The sequence below is a fragment of the Lipophrys pholis genome, assembly GCF_963383615.2.
Source record: "Lipophrys pholis genome assembly, chromosome: 7".
In the NCBI taxonomy this organism is placed as follows: Eukaryota; Metazoa; Chordata; class Actinopteri; order Blenniiformes; family Blenniidae; genus Lipophrys; species Lipophrys pholis.
The window spans coordinates 18376090-18397630 of NC_137638.1; the positions used below are offsets into that span (position 1 = coordinate 18376090).

At 41.8% G+C, this 21541-nt stretch overlaps 1 protein-coding gene across 1 annotated transcript; it reads left to right on the plus strand.

Moving 5' to 3' along the window:
- trpv4 (transient receptor potential cation channel, subfamily V, member 4) lies at window positions 1-14212 on the plus strand. The gene is made up of 17 exons (XM_080466835.1): window positions 1-268; window positions 1504-1585; window positions 2359-2807; window positions 3331-3506; window positions 5207-5359; window positions 6798-6938; window positions 8872-9170; window positions 9261-9440; window positions 9661-9819; window positions 10403-10495; window positions 10609-10682; window positions 10973-11138; window positions 11221-11287; window positions 11376-11680; window positions 12057-12184; window positions 12258-12379; window positions 12497-14212. Exons 2-17 carry the CDS (start codon window positions 1577-1579, stop codon window positions 12595-12597), a joined length of 2622 nt encoding a protein of 873 aa, XP_080322961.1. The 5' UTR covers window positions 1-268; window positions 1504-1576; the 3' UTR covers window positions 12598-14212.
- Window positions 14213-21541: the final 7329 nt, after the last annotated feature.

Genomic DNA, 21541 nt, shown 5'->3' on the forward strand with positions numbered 1-21541 from the left:
GAATATCAGGAAAGGTAGTGGTCAGTTCAGTCATGTAGTCCCACCCAGTCAATTTGTGAAAGCATCCGTTGTTTCTGCCTCTGGAGAAGAGCACACGAAGCAGAAGTAAGAGGGAAGTTCAGTTCAAGCACTTTTTCTGACGGGATTTACAGGAAAGTTGAAGAAGGAGCCAGTGGGCGCTAAACTGAGAAATAAAGTTTGAGATCTTTCTTAAGGCTGAACGAGGCTACGGAGCTCAGTTCTAATAAGAACCAGAACAGAAAACAAGGTAAGAAACACTTCATGCTTTTCTCGGAGGACCAGAGTAAAGTGTTTTCTGTAATGCAGACTTTTATGAAGAAGGAATCTGATTTTTATAGTTTATTTATTTGATAAGGAAATAAAGAAATGTGCACTAATTAGATCTGTTGAAACTGTTACTATTATTTTTTGCAACTTTATTTTGCTGTTTTTGCTGTTTATCATTTTGTTTCTTTAATTTTGCACAACAATAAAAGTTTATTTAACTATATATATATATATATATATATATATATATATATATATATATATATATATATATATATATATATATATATATATATATATATATGTGTGTGTGTGTGTGTGTGTTCTATGTGTGAGTATCACAATTAGAATCCCTAATAACTAACTAAAAAGCATAGCTCTTGCTTTCCTGCTTTACCTCCCAGCAGCCCTCTGACTGATAATGTCACATCAGTGACGGCAGGGCAGGAAGTCCCACATCTCTGAGGGGACATTAGAATCACTCACAGTTAGGAGCTCTCACAAGTGGATGTCCACTTCCTGACCCAATAAGTGGATAATATGTGAGCTTCGGGTGTACTTGATGCTTTATTATCCCATTCCGTCACTCTGTCAGGTTAATACTCTCTAGACACCTTCACTAAATAATGTACCGTAGGTCTTTGTTCTTGGTGTGTTACAGCAGTTTATCAAGGCCAGCCTCCCTTTGTCCCTCCGTCTTTTCTCTATCGAATGCCCGCTGAAGTGTAAAGGCATGATAATCCTGTGTGCCAGACAGTCCTGTGAGTCACTCCTCTCCCTCCATGGGACCCCTGCTTCCCTGTTTGTGTTGCACTTTTGCAGCACAGTCCAGTTTATATAGGTCTCATGAACAAATCCTGGAATGTCATTAGTTTGGAAGGGAGCGCTCCTTATGAGAGAGTACTGTCGTAGTAACCTGCGTGGAAGAAATAATGGTTTTACACAACTTGTAAAGAGCAATTGTGTTTGGAGTTTCCAGCTCATGTCCTGATTTGAACAGACTGGTGGTGTGATTCTTCCTGCTAGAGAAAACATGCCTCTCTGACCAATCAGAGTCCAGATTCCTATTAGTTTTGGCATCAATCCCTTGTTAAGGTTTCCATTTATCCCTTCCTCAACATTGGACTATTCAGTCAAACTAGCAAATCTATATATGTTGGAGTTGTGAGTATAATTGTGTTTACTTTATTTTACAGTTTCTCTTTTTTTCCGCAGGGCGGCCACATGCTTCAGCATCATCTCCAGTTTCTCCTGAAGAGGAATCTCGCACATCATTGTGATAAAAGGGATGAATGAGGTACAGAGCAATTCATTTGCTGACTTAGCCAGTCAAACATACCTTGGACCTGGATTTTAGATTCAGAATTTTCTCAATAGCTTTTTTATTTTTGTTGCAAATTTGCTCATTTTATTGGCCAAATTAATCCAAAAGAATTCTTGTTTCTCTAAAGGTTCCTGCAATATTTATTTTATCATTCCACACATTACATTACATTTCACAGTCCTCATTCTGAAAGTGCTTCTGTAATTAGGGATCATGCAAGGTGGTAGAAATGTCGGGTTTGTGTTTTGTCTAAGTGTATGGAGAGGGTGAAATGGGAGCTCGAACTACCAATATTGTCACTGACAGTTGACCTGCATGTTTGAAAACATGAAAACTTCAGCTGGATAGATAAAAACAAGACTATTTTAAAACCACTTGGTGCTTCTTTTCTTCATCGAGCATTTATCTTCCACACGTCTACATGTGAGTTGTGAATCTGCCAGGTTTACTACTATTAGTGACATTTTAGTCTTTGTTCCCTTAATGCTGCTCAGATAAGCAGGAGCTCACAGATGTGAATACTTTAGAGAATAAGGTGGACCAATTTAAAACAAAGCAGGTACAATGACAGAAGATTTCTAAGTCATATATTTAAGCTGACAGTTATTGTGTCATGAAATATGTATGAGGGGAAATGTGTCTGCTTCACACTAAAATGAGTGGATTCTAACAGATCAGGGCTTCTTTCACCCGAGTGTCCTGGCATGCAGTTTGTGCTGTACATTTTGTATTGGTTGTTGTTCCAGGGCCGTTCCACCCTTCTCAAACGGTGCCACCTTGCCTTGTCCAAGGCCGACACCCGTGGCTCCGTCCCTGCCAGAGCTGCTGTTTCTGTAGACTCGGAAAATGACGTGGCTGCTCAGTCTGACGGTGAGGCAGCCTTCGCCCTGTCTGGACTCTCAGACCTGTTCGAAGGTGAGGATGGCTCCCCATCGACTCAGGACACCAGTCAAGATCCGGTCCTGGTGCTGGTTCAGCCAGATCAGCCTGCAGACAGCAGACAGAACCTGCGGATGAAGTTCCACGGTGCTTTCAAGAAAGGCATTTCCAACCCAATGGATCTACTAGAAACTACCATATACGAGTCTAACGTGGTTCCGGGCCCAAAGAAAGCACCCATGGACTCACTGTTTGACTATGGTACCTATAGAAACACGAGCAACCAGAAGAGACGCAGGAAGAAGCTTCCGAGAGGGTGAGAAGAAGGTTTACTGTTTGTCCAAACACCTGTGTTATAAACTGTGTGTCCCTCCAAATTGTTTCCATGCTGAAAGGGGCGAGTTTGGAAAAATGTTGTCATAAAAAAACGAAAGCCTCTTACAAATGGCGCTCTGTAGACAGAGGTGTCCCACATGAAGAAGTATAAACACACACACATACAAACACTGCGGCTGTGAAGCAGCCTTTCATTCAGGCTGCTCCCTCACCTAACAGAGGGCATGTTGTTGGTTCCTCTGCCACTCCTGAGGTAATATTTAGGCTGCTTCCTGTTCCTGGCTGCCTTACCCGCCCGTTACACTCAGAGGTCCATTTATTGGCACCCTTAAGGGTGTGGGTGAAGGCTTAAAGGATCGTGCACTAAAATCAGATTGAACTCCCAGCTTGCTGTCAGTAAAATGTAAAAAAAACTAACTATGAACTTAAAAAGGAATGCCTCCCTCCGTTTCGTAAAGTCAAATATGACACAGTGACATCATGTCTTCTGCGTCTCCTCTCAGTAAAGCTGAGGCATCTTGCGATGAGGACCAAAGCTCGGACCCACCGAAAGTGATGAAGATATTCAACCGCTCTCTCCTCTTCGACTGTGTGTCACGGGCAGACGCCGAGGCCCTCGATGGCCTTTTGGAGTACCTGCAAAGTCATGAGAAGAGGTTAACTGATGAGGAGTTTAGAGGTACACGGACACAGACACTCTTACAGATTTTAACTTTGACATTTTCAGTCCAACTTGGTAGTTTGCAGTAGGAAGTCAGCTTTATCTTATTTTCGCTTTACATGTGACCTAACCCCCCCCCCCCCCCCCTTTTTTCTCTCTAAATGCTTTTTTGGCTTCGAGGATGTGAGCCGGAAAAGATGGAGTGATGTCAGAGGTCTTTGTCCGAGTGAAAGCAGGCCTGAGGAAAGCTTAATGTGTGTGTGTGTGTGTGTGTGTGTGTGTGTGTGTGTGTGTGTGTGTGTGTGTGTGTGTGTGTGTGTGTGTGTGTGTGTGTGTGTGTGTGTGTGTGTGTGTGTGTGTGTGTGTGTGTGTGTGTGTGTGTGTGTCCGAGAAGTTTTTTCAGGCTTATAACAAGGAGCAGAGAAAAATCACAGCAAACTGCTGAAAAAGTTGAAAAAGGCTTTGCAGTTTTTTTTGGTTTTTTTAAACCTGAAAGCCTAAACATAGGGTTGAAACTGCCTGATCACTATCATTTCAAAGTATGTATATGCATTTATAATTTCCAGGAACATTTTTTTTTTTTTTTTTTTTGTCCAAAAGTCGTCGGCAGTGTCACCATTCAGGGGTGACAGGGGTCCTAGTTGCACGACTCAGGATACCGGAGTTGAGTGAAATCAAACACAGCAGCAGGTTCACTTCATATGTGTTCAGTCAACAATGCAAACGTACAAAGGGACGATCAACAATTCACAGCCGGGGTTCAAAACAAGGTTGTAAAAATACAGGAAGAGAAAGTTGATCTGTGGGACTTGACTTGACGCAGGTACACAAGACAAAGCAACATGATGAACTGGCAACATTCAGGCAGATGCCCACAGCTTATATATACAGAAGGTAGAAGACGCATTAGGAGAGGGAGGAACAGGAAGGTGGGGCAGATACACACCTTCATACGGGAGTAGACAGACCATACGTCTAAAATTGAAACATGAATTTAAACGTGAAACATGGATTCTCAACAAAAATGCCTTAAAAAAAAAACAACAACAAACATTTGAAGACCAGGGATTGAGAGCCTGGCACCAGAAGGACTCCAGATTCTACGCAAAAAGAATTTGATCCTATTGGTCTAGAACCTGGAGGAATTTTGGTCTAGCCAAGACTCGAGGTTAAAACCAGATTTGGAAGACTCATTTGAGACGGTGACAGGAGACTGGACGAGCAACCAAATCCAGCTCAACATCTAGAGTCATAAACGAAGTCATAATGGGTTTAGACCAGACGTAACAGACCAGGTCAGGTTTTAATGTGTGAAAATAACGTTTGTTCCACTATCCGTCAAAGTGTTGCACTGTGGAAACCACCACTTCATTCGTATCCCAAGCATAGTTGGTGGCACACAGGAGATAGAAGAAGCATTTCAAGAGAAAAGATAAAATTATATTTTTTGACAATTATTTGCCCCAGATGAGAAATAAAAATGAGCAATAAGCCCAAACATACAGCATATACACTTTTATAAGTACTTTAACAGTGAATAACTAATCAGTTTTGAAGATTAGATGTATGAGGACCACAACAGAAATAAGTTATCTCTGACTTTTTGGTGTCATCCTCGGGTTTTCTCTTTTACATGTCATCAAAATGACTTATTTTTTTCTACATTTGTGAGTAGACTAAACAATATTCTTTCCTGTTCCTGTTTTTTTTTTTCCTAGAACTATCCACTGGTAAGACATGTCTGCCTAAAGCTCTGCTGAACCTTTATGGTGGTCAGAATCCGACCATCCCACTGCTGGTGGACATCGCAGAGAAGACCGGAAACCTGAGAGAGTTCATAAACACTTCCTTCAGGGATGTTTACTACAGAGGTACAGAAATAACTTCATGAGGATCATTTGCAGCTGCACTGACGCCATTTGTATTTTAAAATTTCTTGTTTAAAGACCCTGGGACTTCAAGGTACAGCATATAATTATACTTTCTGTTTTATTAATATAATGGGTATGATGTAATTCAAAAGATGTGTATGTGTTGAGTTTAGGTACTGAATTCAGTAGGCTAACCAGCTCCATCCTGTCCAGCCTTGAGTCCAGCAACAAGTCTGTCCACAGTTCATTAGGAAAACTGGCAGATCAAATGTAGATGAATTTCTTGCCCCCAAATAAAGATTAAAAAAAAAAGCTGGACAAACTGGATATCTCAGTGACTAACTACTGGCACATAATCCACAAAAGTTGTATTACTTAAATTACACACCTTCTGCATCTCAAATTGCACACCTATTAACATTTTTAGTGTGGGCGTATAATTGACTGTTACTATCACAACTGAAACGTGGACTGAAAGGCCGGACCCAGCAGGTAGTGAGAAAAGTATTCCATTGTTCTCGAGGGGAAAAGGGAAGGTGGAGAGCGTTGCAGCAGAGCAGTGGTCGTGCAGGGGAAGGTCAAAATCTTGAATCTCAATTGAGGGCTGGACAGGAATCTTGCTCGGACAGAAAAAGGTCAAAATCATGAGTCCAGAGCACAAGAAGAAAGCCAGAGTGAGCGGTGAAGCAACACAGATGAACGAGCAACAAGACACAGAACTGAAGCGCAACCTGCAGTCACCAGGCGCAGACAATCACACGCTCAGGCACACGTGAAACACATCAGGGCAGGAAGCAGCAATCAGACATGAGGAGGGGAAATCACGGCTCCTGAAACAAGAGACTTCAAAATAAGACAGGAAATAGTGACAATAATAATCGCTAAACTGCTGGTGAGGCAAACTATTTAGAAATGGAATGCCTTTACTCTAACTAGGTATGTTCACAGTCCTATAAATGAGGCCTTCCAAATTCTTTTTGTTTTGATTTCAATACATACGTTGTCTGTTGTGAGATGGAATCCAACCCATTCATCTTTTAATGCCTTTTAAAACAAAACCTGCTGTTGCGCTTCATTGTTACCTCAGATTCGCCTGTTCATACAACCACTTTTATTACTCTTTGCTGCTTTTATGTGTCAGTGTAAAATGTTTAAAAGCTCAGTGTCTATTGGTTTTCACCCCATTGAAACAACCTGCACAGAAATGTTCAGCGTAGTTGCAAAGCTTGTGAATCTTTGATTTTATTTTATTTTTACTGTGTTTTTGGTGATGGTGTTTTTCCTGTGTAGTTGTGCTATTTGCTTCCAGAATACACATTTACTTCTATACCTAAGTTTTGGATTTAAATGCAAATGTTTCCTTGTATTCTGTTCGGCATGACACAAAATGAGAAACTGTTATCCGTACTGGTGTCTCTATGCTGTGTATTGCCGCCAGGTCAGACGGCGTTGCACATTGCCATCGAGCGGCGCTGTAAACAGTACGTGGAGCTGCTGGTGGAGCAGGGAGCTGATGTTCACGCCCAGGCGAGGGGACGCTTCTTCCAGCCCAGAGATGAGGGGGGCTACTTCTACTTTGGTAATAACCGTTACGCCGACACATGAATGTTGTGTTTAAAACAGAAGCGTTCATTGCGTTTCTGTTTTTAGAATATTTTAACAGTATGACATACATGGAGTTATAGAAATAACTCCACGTATGACCTCATACTTTAACAGTGATGTGGTGTGTCTGAGGTTTTTTTATGATTTCACCAGTCTCGTTCTCAGTTTCCACTCTTACTGTTCTCCTGACAAGTAGTTATTTTCTCTTTTGCGAGATAGACCTAACATTAATGTTTTGTAATGTGTGACAGCAGCTCCTCAGATCATTTAATTAATAAAACTAATTAATAAATAAAACCTCTGTCACTATGAAGAAATGAAATGACTCTAAATTCCACTCTGGTGCTTTTTAACAATTTTTTTTTTAAATATTCAGGATACTGCTGAGGTCTGGTGGTGAACTCCACCTTGGACACACATTTTTTTCAAAGTATCATACGAGAAACCGTCACCAGTAAGAAAGACTGACATTTAAAAGCGCTGTGTGTTCTGCTGTTAGGAAAAGTAAACATCCTCTGCTGGAGGGCCTCACTGACCTGCAAGGGAGAAAGCAGACCAGGTTAAACTGAGCTCAACACTGCCCTCTTTTGGCTGCTGTTTAGATTTTACCCGAGACATCCCAGCATATAGCTCCCCAGTGAGCTTTAGGTCATTATTCACAAGTGATTTGAATGTTTTATTTATGACTGCAGACCATAATTTCAGATTTAGATGCATGAAAAATAAATATTTGTACAATGTAAAAAAAAAAACATCTTTATTTACATTGTTGGGTTGAGGGTCCACCCATCCATCAATCTACTTACCATTTCAGGGTCTCAAGGGCCTTGAGCCAATCACAGCAGACTATAGTACACTTTGGACACGACACCAGTCCATCACAGAGGAAACACAGAGAGACTGACAATCACACAGATTCATACTGATGGAAAATTTAGGAACACAATTAACCTTAAATGCATGCTTTTGTTTGATGAAAATGGTTGGCTATTTGTTTGCTGTGTTTGGATGTGTGGATGTATGAATGCAAGTGTGAGGGAGATAATGCTGTAAGTTCGGTATTTATATCTTCTTTATTTTTATTTTTTTTTAGGTTTTGTGAGTTAGGATTAAAACGTGTTTTTTCCCATTTTTTCAATTTTCTTATTTTTCTTACTTCTCATGAATAGAAGATGAAGGCTTAGTGCGTCTCGACATGAACACTTGCTTCTTCCCCTCTTAATGTAATGTAATTATAAAACAAGATTATTGTATGTAATTCATTTAAATATTAAACTCCAAAACATTAAAACAAAGGCGGACTTCCAGTGTTTTGTTTCTTTTCCCCACTCAACCCAAATTCAACAACACTTTACTTGATTACCATCATGCGCCGTATTTCTTACTCATCACAGATGAGATGATTTCTATTTGCACTTACCAGGGTTGTCATTCCCAAATCCCAGTGTGTCCAGGCACAGTGTGAGTAATTTGCTGCGGAGCTTTGCAGCGAGGTGAACAGGAACCTGGCAGGGCTGATGGCTAATGGGATTTAGGCTCACGCTAACACTCTGCATGCACCCGTGCAAATCCATGAAGAAGAGCGTTTCTATGCGAGGTGACAAAGTAATCTGTCACCCATGGCAACGGCTCATTTTCAGCAGCTGCTTTTGGCACTCTGGCCCCATTGCGCCCCTCCCTCAAACAACTGCTAATTGTGCTGTTTTCATAGCAGGGATTTAAGTCAGATCTTTGATCCATGTTTAGTATGCTTTGTGAACTCGTACGTACGCCAGCTACAGTTCTTAATTAACCCTCCTGTTGATTTGCTTATTTTTAATCTGCAATACAGTTGTCCTAATCCTCTGTGAATTCAGAATTTAAGTCAGAGCGCTCTCTCTGTCTCCCTGCCTTTCTGTGTCGCCCAGGTGAGCTGCCTCTCTCCCTGGCTGCATGCACCAATCAGCCTGACATAGTGCACTACCTGACCGAGAATCCTCACAAGAAAGCTGACCTGCGACGCCAAGATTCACGCGGAAACACGGTGCTGCACGCGCTGGTGCACATCGCAGACAACACCAAGGACAACACCCGCTTCCTCACAAAGATGTACGACCTTCTGCTGATCAAGAGTGCCAAGCTGTACCCAGACTGCAGCCTGGAGACGGTGCTCAACAATGATGGCATGTCGCCTCTCATGATGGCTGCCAAACTGGGCAAGATAGGGGTAGATACATTAACGCTGGTACAATTGAAAGTGTTTCAATGGTGTCTTTTTGTCCTTCTCTCGGTTTAAACCAATCTAATGTTCCTTCAGGTTTTTCAGCACATTATTCGCCGTGAAATCAAGGATGAGGACGCTCGTCATCTGTCACGTAAGTTCAAGGACTGGGCCTACGGTCCGGTGTACTCCTCCCTCTATGACCTGTCCTCACTGGATACATGTGGAGAAGAGCCGTCTGTGCTGGAAATCCTTGTCTACAACAGCCGTAACGAGGTGATTAAACTTTCATTGTTATTCTAATGGCTGAAATTAAATGCTGGGTTGCTGCTGGGGTATTAGGCACATTAAAGCAACGGGGGAAGACATGAAAACATCTCAATAAAACATAAAGAAAGTGAATCAAATATCATGTTTGTGTGTCCAATATCAAGATTTTCAAGTTTTAATTTCCATTAATGACATTGTGTCCTATTTTTTTGTCTTGTTGTCAAAGAACCGCCATGAGATGCTCGCAGTGGAGCCCATTAATGCGCTATTGAGAGCCAAGTGGCAGAAGTTTGCTGCTGTCACGTTCTACATCAGCGTGGTTTCCTACCTCATTACCATGATCATCTTTACCCTGGTGGCTTATTACCACCCAACACAAGGAGTGGTATGTGTGAAGGATGAAGACACAATGTTTGAATAAAGTAGATATTTATTTTGTATTCAGAATTTATAGGAAGGCCTCATACAAAAAAACGTGTTTGTACTCAAAAGCTTTACCGCTACCAACCAAAACAGCATTTACCTCACTGTTTAAATGTTCCTCTTAAATCTGCTGCCTTCCCATAAGTTAGATAAGAAGATTGATCCTGCTGCCATGTTATTATGCTGAGTATGAAGCTACAGCCAGCAGCTACCTAGATTACAGTGGCATAAAGTGACAAATGGAGTGAACAGCTTTGCATTAGTAAAGTTAGAATAGTAGTTTAACAGTAAGCTACAGGCTCATATTAAGCTCAGACAACCAGCTACTGGCTCTATAGCTTAATTCTAATATGTATTAAATTGACAACAGTCTCCTCATCAAACTCTGCGTGAGTCTGTGAATGGATATCAAAGTCACTGTTCATTCAAATCAACTTTTTCTCTTGTGAATTGCCTTTATATGACGTAATCTCCATGTGCACAGTGTTATAGTTCTGAGACTGAGCTGAATCTTGGTGAAATGAAGACTTTTATTTTCCTTTCAGCCTCCGTATCCGTACGTCACATCATCTGACTACTTACGGATGGCAGGAGAGATTGTCACACTGGCATCAGGAATCTTCTTCTTCCTCACAAATGTGAGTGAACGTGTTCTGACGGCTTGTTGGCCGTTTGATCACCAACCGCTCGCAGCAGTTACACTGTCTTTTCCATCGTATCTATACCAACAGCGTTGTTGTCACTCTTGCAGATTAAGGATCTCTTCCTAAAGAAATGCCCCGGGGTGAAGTCCTTATTTATTGATGGATCCTTTCAACTACTGTAGTGAGTCTCCTTCCTTTGGCCTCATCTTCACCTCTGCTCTATCTCGTGCTGATTTTTACCTGAGGCATATCCTGCAACCTTTTAGTTGAGTCTTTTAATTGCTTTCTTGGTCTCCTCCTTAACATGTGTAATTTTAAGCTGTAATTAAAATTACAATCCAAACAGAGCAGAGGGTGTCACACTTCTGAACAGTGTTGATTCAAATCTTTAGCTGTGTTGTTCACTTCAGTTTCTGAGACTTCAGCATTGAAACAGTTTCACTGAGGGAGTTCCTCTCTTGTCTTTTCCAGCTTTATCTACTCTGTACTGATCGTAGTCACAGCTGCTCTCTACCTGTCCGGCACCGAGGCATATGTCACTGTGATGGTGTTCGCGCTGGTCCTTGGCTGGATGAACACGCTTTACTTCACCAGAGGGCTGAAGCTCACCGGCACCTACAGCATCATGATACAAAAGGTTTGATGATAAAAGCAAAACAATCTGTAAACTGAAAAGTGTGAAATGTGTTGACACATTTTTTATTTTTTATTGTACATAGATTCTATTTAAGGACCTTTTCAGATTCCTGCTGGTGTACGTGCTCTTCATGATTGGCTATGCATCAGGTAGGAAGACAAAGTTTTCCCTACTGACTTGCATCTTTTATGTGCGTCTGAACACACTCTGTAATTCACTGTTTCTTCCAACATGCAGCCTTGGTGTCCCTGCTGACGGCGTGTCCTCCAGCGGGCACAGAGTGTGAAGGGGGCTGCCCCACCTACCCGAACTGCAGAGACCCGGACACTTTCAGCGCCTTTCTGCTGGACCTCTTCAAGCTGACCATTGGGATGGGAGAACTGGACATGATACAGAGTGCTCAGTATCCAGCAGTGTTTCTCATCCTCTTAGTCACTTACATCATTCTCACCTTTGTGCTGCTGCTCAACATGTTGATCGCTCTGATGGGGGAGACGGTGGGGGAGGTTTCAAAGGAGAGCAAGAAGATCTGGAAGCTTCAGGTAATCTGGTTGTTTGTGGGTTCCTTTTTTAACTCGCACATCAGCTTTCTGTTACATGTTAATGCCGGCTTTTTAGTCCTAATCACAAAGACGTGATTAGGGGAGCTGCTTTTGATGGGTGTATTTTTATTTTGGCGGGATTGTAGTTAAAAACTACATTTGCAACTTTTGTCCTCCAGCTAATCCCATTTAACACTTGGATAACTGCATGGTACACCATGGGCTGGTCGCTGTGAGGCAATTATGCTAACTCCACATAAGAGAGAGAAAGAGTCAGAAGATCTCACTAATACAATTTCATTGCAATCAAAAAAGTAGCTTCAAAGACTTAATCAGAGTTGTCAGACATGGTGAGTTTCTTTTCTGTTTCACAAAGTGGGCGACAACCATTCTGGACATTGAGCGTTCGTTCCCAGTCTGCCTTCGCAAGTCTTTTCGAGCTGGTGAGATGGTGACTGTGGGGAGGAACTCGGATGGCACGCCAGACCGACGTTGGTGTTTCAGGTACTTTGTGTGACTCTTTGTCACAATCCCCCTCAAGCAGATGTCACATAGCACTAAGTCTTGTTAACCTCAGGGTGGATGAGGTGAACTGGTGTCACTGGAATCAGAATCTGGCGATAATCAATGAGGATCCTGGCAAGAGTGAGACCGTCCAGACCAATGGGCTACAGCAGGGTGTTAGAGCCCTGAGAAGAGGTGAAACTCTCACCGTGATCTCATGATTACCTACAAAGACAAATTCAATTCAATCAATGTGAACCACATTCTTTTCACCCCAAAAGATACAATAAATTCCTTCTTTATCGCCCTCAGATCGCTGGTCCACAGTCGTCCCGCGTGTGATGGAGTTGAGTAAAGGTCCTCATCCTCGTGATCTGGTGATAGAGATGGAGCCTCTCACATCCAGGCACTGATGCATTCAGAGGACTTGCGCTGTCCTTGTTATAAAGAGGCAGCAGAACGCCATCAGCATCAATGAGATCAGTCTGCAGGGGACAATTTGGCCAATAAGTGTACTAATTTGCACACATCTCATGTGCCTTTTGTTCAGGGGAAGGAAAGTGAATACGAAAGCAACATTGTCAGGGTAATAGTCCGGAGGACTGTGCGCGCAGACACACTGGATTAACACATTTCTAAAGAATTACTGTTCCGAAAACACAACACAGCCAAACACAAACCCCAAGATAAAAGAAGAAGACCGGTGCATTATCAAGCTGTAAGTTGTTAGTGTTGAGTTGCCACATAAGAAGAGGAAACATAAATATGTGCTGTACCTCTGATCGCTCAGGGATTGAAGGGAGTAAAAACATTTCTGCAGTTTCTCTGTCATTATATTCTCACAGAAAATGTCTTTTCTATTCACCTCCAGAGGCGTAATTACCACATTCTTATATTAGCAGTGTAAGCAATTGCTTTGATAGAAATCTACAGTTATAATTGCAATGTAAAATACTTCTTCTACAAATATTCCAATAAATATTTATAGTTTTATTGAATAGAAATCATTTTTTGTTTGTTTGCTTGAGCCATTCTGTGAGCTTCCTGCAAAGGCCATGAAGATTAAACACTATGTGCTGATTTGAATGATTATTTCCCCAAGCAGCAGGGCTTTACTGTATAGAAGCTGGATATATATTTTAGTCATTATGATTTTGTTTTTTATTGTAATTTTGTATTATTTAATAGTTGCTTAGACTTAAAAAGTCTGAGGCTTGGACTGCAAGCTCAGGCTTTGATTTGAACAGAAACAATGCACTCTGCCAATTTCTGATGTGTGCATTATTGTATGAATACAAAGACATTATTCTGAACAAGATGGGCATGATGAGCAGGTTATAGTTGTCAAGAAAATATGCAAATGTGAGACAATAGCCTTCCGTGTTATGGTTTGTCTTTGAATTTCCAGAGTTATTGTTTCTTTGCAGCTGGGGTATTTGCATAATCAACTCTCAGTCCTCACCATTATGTACTTCCCCCTATTTGCTGCAGTGTTTTCATTGCAATTGGCTCCTTGCCCTATACAGCATTTCTTTATGCGCATCTACTGCATGTATGCATGTGTTTCATTAAAAGCACATAGACCATACAATTTATTTTCACAAATTCATTACTGTTGAAGGTCACAGGTCATTGTTCATTATGTTTACATCCTATGTTTATACATTCTGGTGTCATTCGTATATAATGCTGCACAGCACAGTAAACACTGGCTATATTTTATGAAATGCACAATTATTTGTCTTTCAATTTCTGCAGAGGCATACAATCTTTTGTTTCTGGGAATGTTTTCCACTGAGTACTGGAACCAAACAAAATGAAGAAGGCCGTTTTCTATATTATTTTAAAAGTTATATTTCTATCATGATATGAAGAAGAGTGGGTAAGAATTTGGGGGTTTGTTCAATGAGACGACACTTGGGGGGGAAAAACACAAATTGTCTTTCATAGAGAAGAATCAATGTTTTCATCTAGAAATGTGTTCCAGTTGTCAGTTCTGTTTCAATAAACAGCTTTAATGCCTCCACTAAAATCGAATGAATGTAATACTTACGAAAAGTATAAGCTTTCTTCACGTTTAAGGTCTTATCTGCAGTTCCTCCTCCGGCCTGGTGATGGCAGCAGAGGTCTAAGTTCCCCTGTTGCCTGTACGCGTCCTATCTGAGCTGGACAAACATCGCCCGTGTCTGCTGCACTTTCTCACTATGGAGCGCACATACTGTGTCTTTATATATATTTTAATTAGAGCAGTAAATATTAGATTGTCGCTGTTATTACTGTAAAAGCGTAGAGCCTACTGTGAATGCAGTGCACTTGTAATATATGTCTTCCAGTGAGTCTCAGGTCTCGTTGACCTCTCTGTAACACCTGGCCAGTAATTATGGGCTTTTGCCTTTCTAATGAAACCACAAGCTGGCAACAATTTATGAACTGGTTCATTGCCTTTCACCTTTCATCATTACACCTCGCATTTCCTCTTCCTCTTTAAAATGTTGCAATAGTGCAATAGTGATGCTCACTCTCCCTTCACACCCCACCCCTCCACCCCGCCCACCCCCAACTCTCTATGAGGCCAGCAGCGCTGAAGGACACCGGGAATCTCTCGCCACCTCAGAAGAGGCTAATCCTCTTTGCCCCAACTTTAACTGGGCCACTAATCCTGCAGGTTTATCTAAGCAGTGAGCACCTAGCGCTGCTGACAACTTGGCCTGCCCTCCTCCCTGCAGCCTGTTAAGTAGGGCAGGGCCTGGTCCTGCAAGTGTCACTGTCAGCAACTCTGGAACCACACATTTGCACAGGAAGTGTGAGCTGTTAACAAAATGGCTCAGTTGCTTGCAGCATGTGTGCACTCACTGCCACAAATGTGTCTCAACAAACCGAGTGGCAGCCAAGCAGGATCATGTTGTAACGGCCCTCATTCAGCAACCGCACATAAGGGAAAGTTGACAGTTTCAGCCAGAAGGTCTTAAGTAAACTAACTAGCTTCGATATTGGCAGTACAAATTGTGCAGCCATTGTCCAGCCGGTTAAGCTTTAAGGTGTTTAGGCTGATGAGTCTCAAGCGGATACTGGGCTGGACCTGCGCCAACTCATTCTTTATTCACCAAGCAAAACTTCAGACTGTCTGATGGCTTCAAGTGCAACAGTCATTGTCTGCCTGAGGTCCTGCAGCCAGACGCAGACACAGAAACCTAAATTGCTCTCACAGACACTCATCATTTCTTCTAATTTCATTGAAAAAGTGACAAATAAATCATTGCTTAATGATTCTGCACACTGAAAGAAAGTCGGGCTGAGGGTGAAGATCACACCAGTTTTTCCTGTTTGAAGTCAGTGCTAATTCTTTGTCTGAGATGATTTCTTGAAATTCCCTCCATGATACCCAGAGAAATACTTCACCACAGTGTGGTATTTCTAAATGGAATGAGCAATCACTGGAGGGACTGGGAGATGAGGAGTCAGAGACATATTGGGTTGGTGGCGTGTGAGATGACCTTTCAGTTCATCTAAGATGAAACAAGGCTGCTGAACCCGAAATGATTCAGAGTGTCTAAACTGACAGGCGAGGGTACGTCCGTGGCAGAGTCTCAGCCTGCTGGTCGGCCTCCATAGGCATCTCTCATGATTTATTGTGAAATTGCCAGGGACTCAATGTGGCGTGCAGGTGAATGAGTTTTGCTAATAAGAGAAGCATTTCTGCTCCACAGAGCTCTTTTTCTGTCTGAGCGAGCGTGTATGAAATCAGTGTGCAGTCTCGCAGTACCACACGCTCTGGTGGAGGCGGCTGGCTCATCAGTCTACGGCTTATCTGATGTTTTAGGTGGGTGGAGAGGTTGGGAGCGAGGAGGGAGAGGAGACGAAAAGCGTCTAAATTGAGTTCTTGAATGTACGTATGTTGTTAAACATTTAGATGTATAGTGGATTGCTTTTCTGACGGGAAGTTTGTGACAGTAAGTCACTACTATCAGATACGTTGAACATAAAAGTGTTTCTCTGAGTGATTGGGGTGTGAGACAGTCCGAAAAAGACAAACTTCTCTTTGGAAAATTCCACTTGATGAAATATTTATAAATCAAAAGTAAAAGTACAAACACTGTTAAAGAAACACCCTGATTATGTGACATATATATGTGACATATTAACGTTTTACCCTGGTAATGTACTATATCATTTACAAAAAAGATAAAGACCTGCAAGAAGCATTGTGTCTTTAAAAAAAAGTCATGCTGTCACTTGGACCAATTTTACGTGCATCCTGCTTTTCTTAAGGACATTTATCATAATTGTTTGCTATGAGTTCAATTTAAAAGCGATTTTATGTACCGTGGACTGTGAGGAACAAATGAGTGAAATATAACAGCAGCATAAAGCTCAATGTATGGCTATTTTTGTAAGATCATCTATGATGGGGTGGATCCTGAATTTCTTATTAAACATTTGAAAACAATATAAACAAACGTGAACGGTACCAGATGTGGTCACCTGCTCGAGGAAGAGTTGATGTGTTGACATGAATTCTGTGAGTAGTGTTATTACATGTGTTGGTTTATAAGTGTGGTGACAATGTTATTAGTCATTATATTGCAGATTTATATTAAAACAGAATAGATAAAACCTTAATAATCCCAGAGGGAATCTCTTTAAATTTTGTTTGCCAATCGTGTGCATTGTGACAAATAATTGTGTGAATCAATTTCTCCAAAAGATACAATCCAGAAACCCACCAACGCTTTCCAAATGATTGCGCAAACAACACATGTTTGTTAATAAACTGTGAGGCCCTAATGATGCCACAACATAGGCTACTGCTGTAAAGGTGAAAAAGGTCAAGTTAACAACAGGATTGTAAAGGCCGGCATATGGTAGTGATGTGCGAAGTGAATCCTAAGACTAATATGCTTACCTCCATTACAGGAAGGTCTTCTGAAGGGTCTTAAAGATTGTGGAGAGAGAGAGAGAGAGAGAGAGAGAGAGAGAGAGAGAGAGAGAGAGAGAGAGAGAGAGAGAGAGAGAGAGAGCGAGAGAGAGAGCGAGAGAGAGCGAGCGAGCGAGAGAGAGAGAAAGAAAAAGAGAGAGAGAGAGAGAGAGAGAGAGAGAGAGAGAGCGCGACAGCGAGAGCGAGAGCGACAGCGAGAGAGAATGAATAATGTGAATAATTAAATAAACTGGACAGACGTACAAGTCATCAGCTTTATTTACTTATGTCAAACAATAATACATAGGAGAGGAGAGGTCAGATGAATCAACCATCTACATTATGAAAAGAAATTTCAGTCCTGAGATCGACAAAAAGCAGGGAACACACAAAATATCTACTGTGATCATTGGGATGGAGAGGGGACTGTGGCAGTTTCAGCAAATTGAAAATGATGGTTGTTGGAAGATTAGGGGGAGATTGCAGAACTGGAGAGGGTAAGCAATCACTGGGATGCTTGGCTGTAGGCACATTCAAAAGTTGAAAACCCCATCACTAAAGGATTTTACAGGTTTTTCTTTTTTTTCTGAAATATTCAGACTTCTTATGTTGAAATCTAAGACTCATATATGATCTTTTTCCTTTTTTTTTTTTTTTTTTCAAAGTAAGGTATTCTTTACATTTTTTCATCCTGAGGAGACAAAATCATTTCTTAAACATAAATACAACACTGCAGGGAGAACAATAAGAGAGATGCTTTATAGGTTTCCCATTTCCATATATATTATTTTCTCAAGGTTGCAGCACCCTCAGACTTTGGCAGCGTTGGTACATTTGAGATCATTTGGAGGGGGGGGGGGGGGGGGGGGGGGGCAGCCCTGTTTGTCCACAGGAACATTCAAAGAGCCTCACAAACAGTAAGAGGAATCAGGAAGAAAAAAAGCAAAATCCCCAGACTTTTGAGTTAGATTGTTGGATACAGCAATATACCCACTGCACAAACTAGATGAATATTTGGAGACCATAAGCTTTTTCAGCTGAACATACAAGGTTGTGATGCTGGGAAATAAAGCACGGTAAGCTCCTAGAATTACGTCCTGCTGTATGCCTTTTAGAAAAGGCCTCTGGGACTGTGCCTTTGGGGAAAAAAAGATCCTGATTTGTATTATCATCTGTGCTGATTTTTCTTTTAAAAACTTCTGTTGGATTTGAGGAATCCTAAAAAATCAAGTGAAAATTGTGTGGTGCTCGCCTGTGACCCATCAAGGCTCACTCAGTCGCATTAAAGAGATGGCAATGTGCTCTGTCTGTGTGGAAACAAACAAACAAACAAACAAAAAACCACAGCTTATGATATTGTGCAATATGGCTTTATAAGGCGAGAGGGTTAACTATACAAGCCTACCCAGGACCATCTGAATTATTGATTGAAGTATTTTCTTGCTAGGTAGGAGAGGACAGGCCTTCTGAATTCATCTTCTCTTAGATGTTGAGGAGAGATGTGGGGAAGAAGTGCAAGATGAGAACCCCAGGGGCCCAAGGGCAGCCAGGGGACATACATGACTGAGGTTGACCAAAGCAGTGTTGAGTGGGACTCCCCTCCCACCCGTCCGTCATCTGTAGGTTAGAGAAGCTGCGCCAAGACTCTACAGCGTGAGCAGCTGCCTTATTTTTTAATCCCTCCCTCCCCTCCTGTCCCCTCTGTTCTGAGAGTGAAAGAGCTGACCCCGCTTTGAAGGGCCTGTCCGTTCTCCTTCCTTCTCAGCAGTATTTAAGGTACACAATATGCGACGAGACCTTTACACTGGCGAAAGGTCTTCATGGACTTATTGGGATTTACTGAGGGATTTTTACAACCAGCATAAGTCAATTTCTCTCCACTTTGCCCTCGGGCCATCCTAGTGAGCATCTCATTGCCCTTGAAAAGCGTGTTAACAGTCAATAGCAGTCTGTGGCCAGAGAGATAAGTTATAGATCTAAATGTCCTCATTCAGATTGCGGTGTTGGTGTAATTCATCATTTCCTGGGCAAGGTACCTTGGAATATTTTAAGTAGTATTAAAAAGTTCCTCACAAATGAAGATGTCACTTGCAACAATTTAGTAAACTGAAGCACATTAAGTCTTTCAGAAGTGGAGGTGATTTCTTCATAAATCTGAATGTGACACTGCAGAACCATCGATGGGAGCCCGAAAACAGCACCAGGAACATGGCAATTATCCTGATTACTGATGCTTCGAGGCTTCTCTGACCCCAAAATCCCTCCCTCTCTATCTTTCTCTCCCTCTCTCTCTCTTTTTGCTGGGATCTGTCACATTGCGCAGGGCCCCTCAGCCAGGCGGGGAGCAACCATGTATAATCCAACAGAAAACAAATCCCCACGATCAAACACAGCCCAGCTTTTAAAGCAGGCCTCTGAGCCCAGGCGCCATGGTGTGGTGCTGAGGCCCTCCGAGACGCTGCAAGGGCTGTGATTTAGCAACACCCCCGCCCCCCACCTTCAAACCCTGCTGTCCTCCCCTTCAACGCCAGCCAGCCAGTCCTAACCTTCAGTTTGTTTAAGCACTACTGAACCCTGTTGGCCCCGGACAGGGGGAGGGTGGGCTTAGATAATGACATGCCATATGCCACTCTGCCTCTGCAGCTGAGTGAGCCGTGGCTGGATCAGCTCAGGCACAAATCTATTTGAAAATTTAATTCTATTATCCTAATATGGCCTAAGCGCCCATTGTCCAAATCAGGAATAGTGGAATGGACCCCAGTTGCGGGGCTACGATGCATCCCATCAATAGAAGCTCATTAATGTGTGTTAAGGACCAGGGGGACAGACTGTTTGGAGCCTTCACAACAGAATATGTAGTCACAAAGACACAGAACCTCATTATGTTTAATACAAATATAATAATCTGAAATTTTTGCTAAATAATACATTTTTCAGCTTGTGTTTTTCTTCCTGTCTTATTCAGTTTACCTTGAAATGGTCAGATTCCTCTCTGTCCCTAATAGGAAATCCCTTGCTATTTGAAAAGGGTTATATTTCAACCCTTTGACTGAATGAATACTCTCTACTGGCAGTGTCCAGTAGCCAGACGTCACCCAATATTCCCATTAGCAGAGAGGCCTGGTGCCTTAGACCTCCACTGGTGGGAAAGGCCAGACATCAGAAACTCCACAGCCTCAAGTGTCTCCTCTCCACTTCAACATCATGTGACAGGGTTTAACGCTTCAATGCAGAAGCCAAACGGAAGGGATTTAGGGATGGGATGTATCTGTAAATCTGTCAAAATATTTCTACAAGACAGAAAATATGCTGGAATCAGACTGTGGCTGGGGCATTAAGCTGTTGAAACAACATGAAAATTTTTCACTGGAATGTTAAGGAGGCTTACTGTGCAAATTTAAGCCAAGGGGCTTGGTATTCCTTAGACTGAAATCTCTGTCAGCCTTCAAAGACAGTGACAAGTCTACAAATATCATTAGCTCAAACTTTAAGGCTCATGGATGAGAAAAAGCAAAGGTTATCTTGAGGGAAAACCAATCTATTCGAGGAGTGCAACACATGAAAGAAACTAATTCCTGCTTCTTGTTTTTTCCTTCCTTAAATCTAATATGTTTGACAGATTCTTGGGTAAAAGAATCCCTTTTTCCAGTGGTGCCGTCTGCCCTTTATCTTTGGGTGGCCAAAGTGTAAACATTTAAAATGTGATCTATTAGACACACAGCGTTCAGTGTCTGAGGTTCAGCACTGTAGTACAATACAGGATCTCCACTCTGGATCTCACAGAGCTGTTGACACAAGGGGCCCAACTTCTGACTGATTTCTAGAGGATGCATGTTAAAAAAGACAGACTTCCAAGCCAGAACATGGCTTCTGAATATATTCTTAAAGAAATTTATTTTACACCTCAAAAAAAAGAAAAGAAAAAAAAAAAAAAAAAAAAAAGTATTAGGGATGTGGTACATTGGGAATGTATTGACAACTGTAGTTTACATTTTTTTGGTGTAAGCTCAGAGAAAAAATGTTAATACAGTCATAATAATTGCACTTCATAAATCTAGACTGATGCCAGTATTTTCCCACAACAAAGCTCTGGTGCTCTCTCTCTCTCTCCAGTTAATAAATTCAATTTACCACTGAAAGTTGACTGACAAAAGAAATGCTAATTTAAGACCAGAGGACTGCTGCACTGATCCAATTTTTCTCTTTCACTCGAGTCCCACAAGGCAATAAAACATCGCAGTAATTTAAGTGCAGTACATTCAAGGGAATCTCACAGTCATAATAAATATTTCACTGCTCTGAATCATCAAGTTAAGACTGGCCAGGGCTAAATGCAGCCCAACCAGGGATCGAAACGGACAAAGAAAGCAGTGAACTTCGTCTCATTTCTGATGCCAGAGGACTGGACATGATTGTTTTCATTTTATGTTTTGTTTGCAGGA

Coding starts and splice junctions, on each gene's coding strand:
- trpv4 (XM_080466835.1), top strand. Junction 9,820..10,402: donor ACCACCCAACACAAGGAGTG/GTATGTGTGAAG, acceptor TTTTCCTTTCAG/CCTCCGTATCCGTACGTCAC. Junction 10,496..10,608: donor TCTTCTTCTTCCTCACAAAT/GTGAGTGAACGT, acceptor TCACTCTTGCAG/ATTAAGGATCTCTTCCTAAA.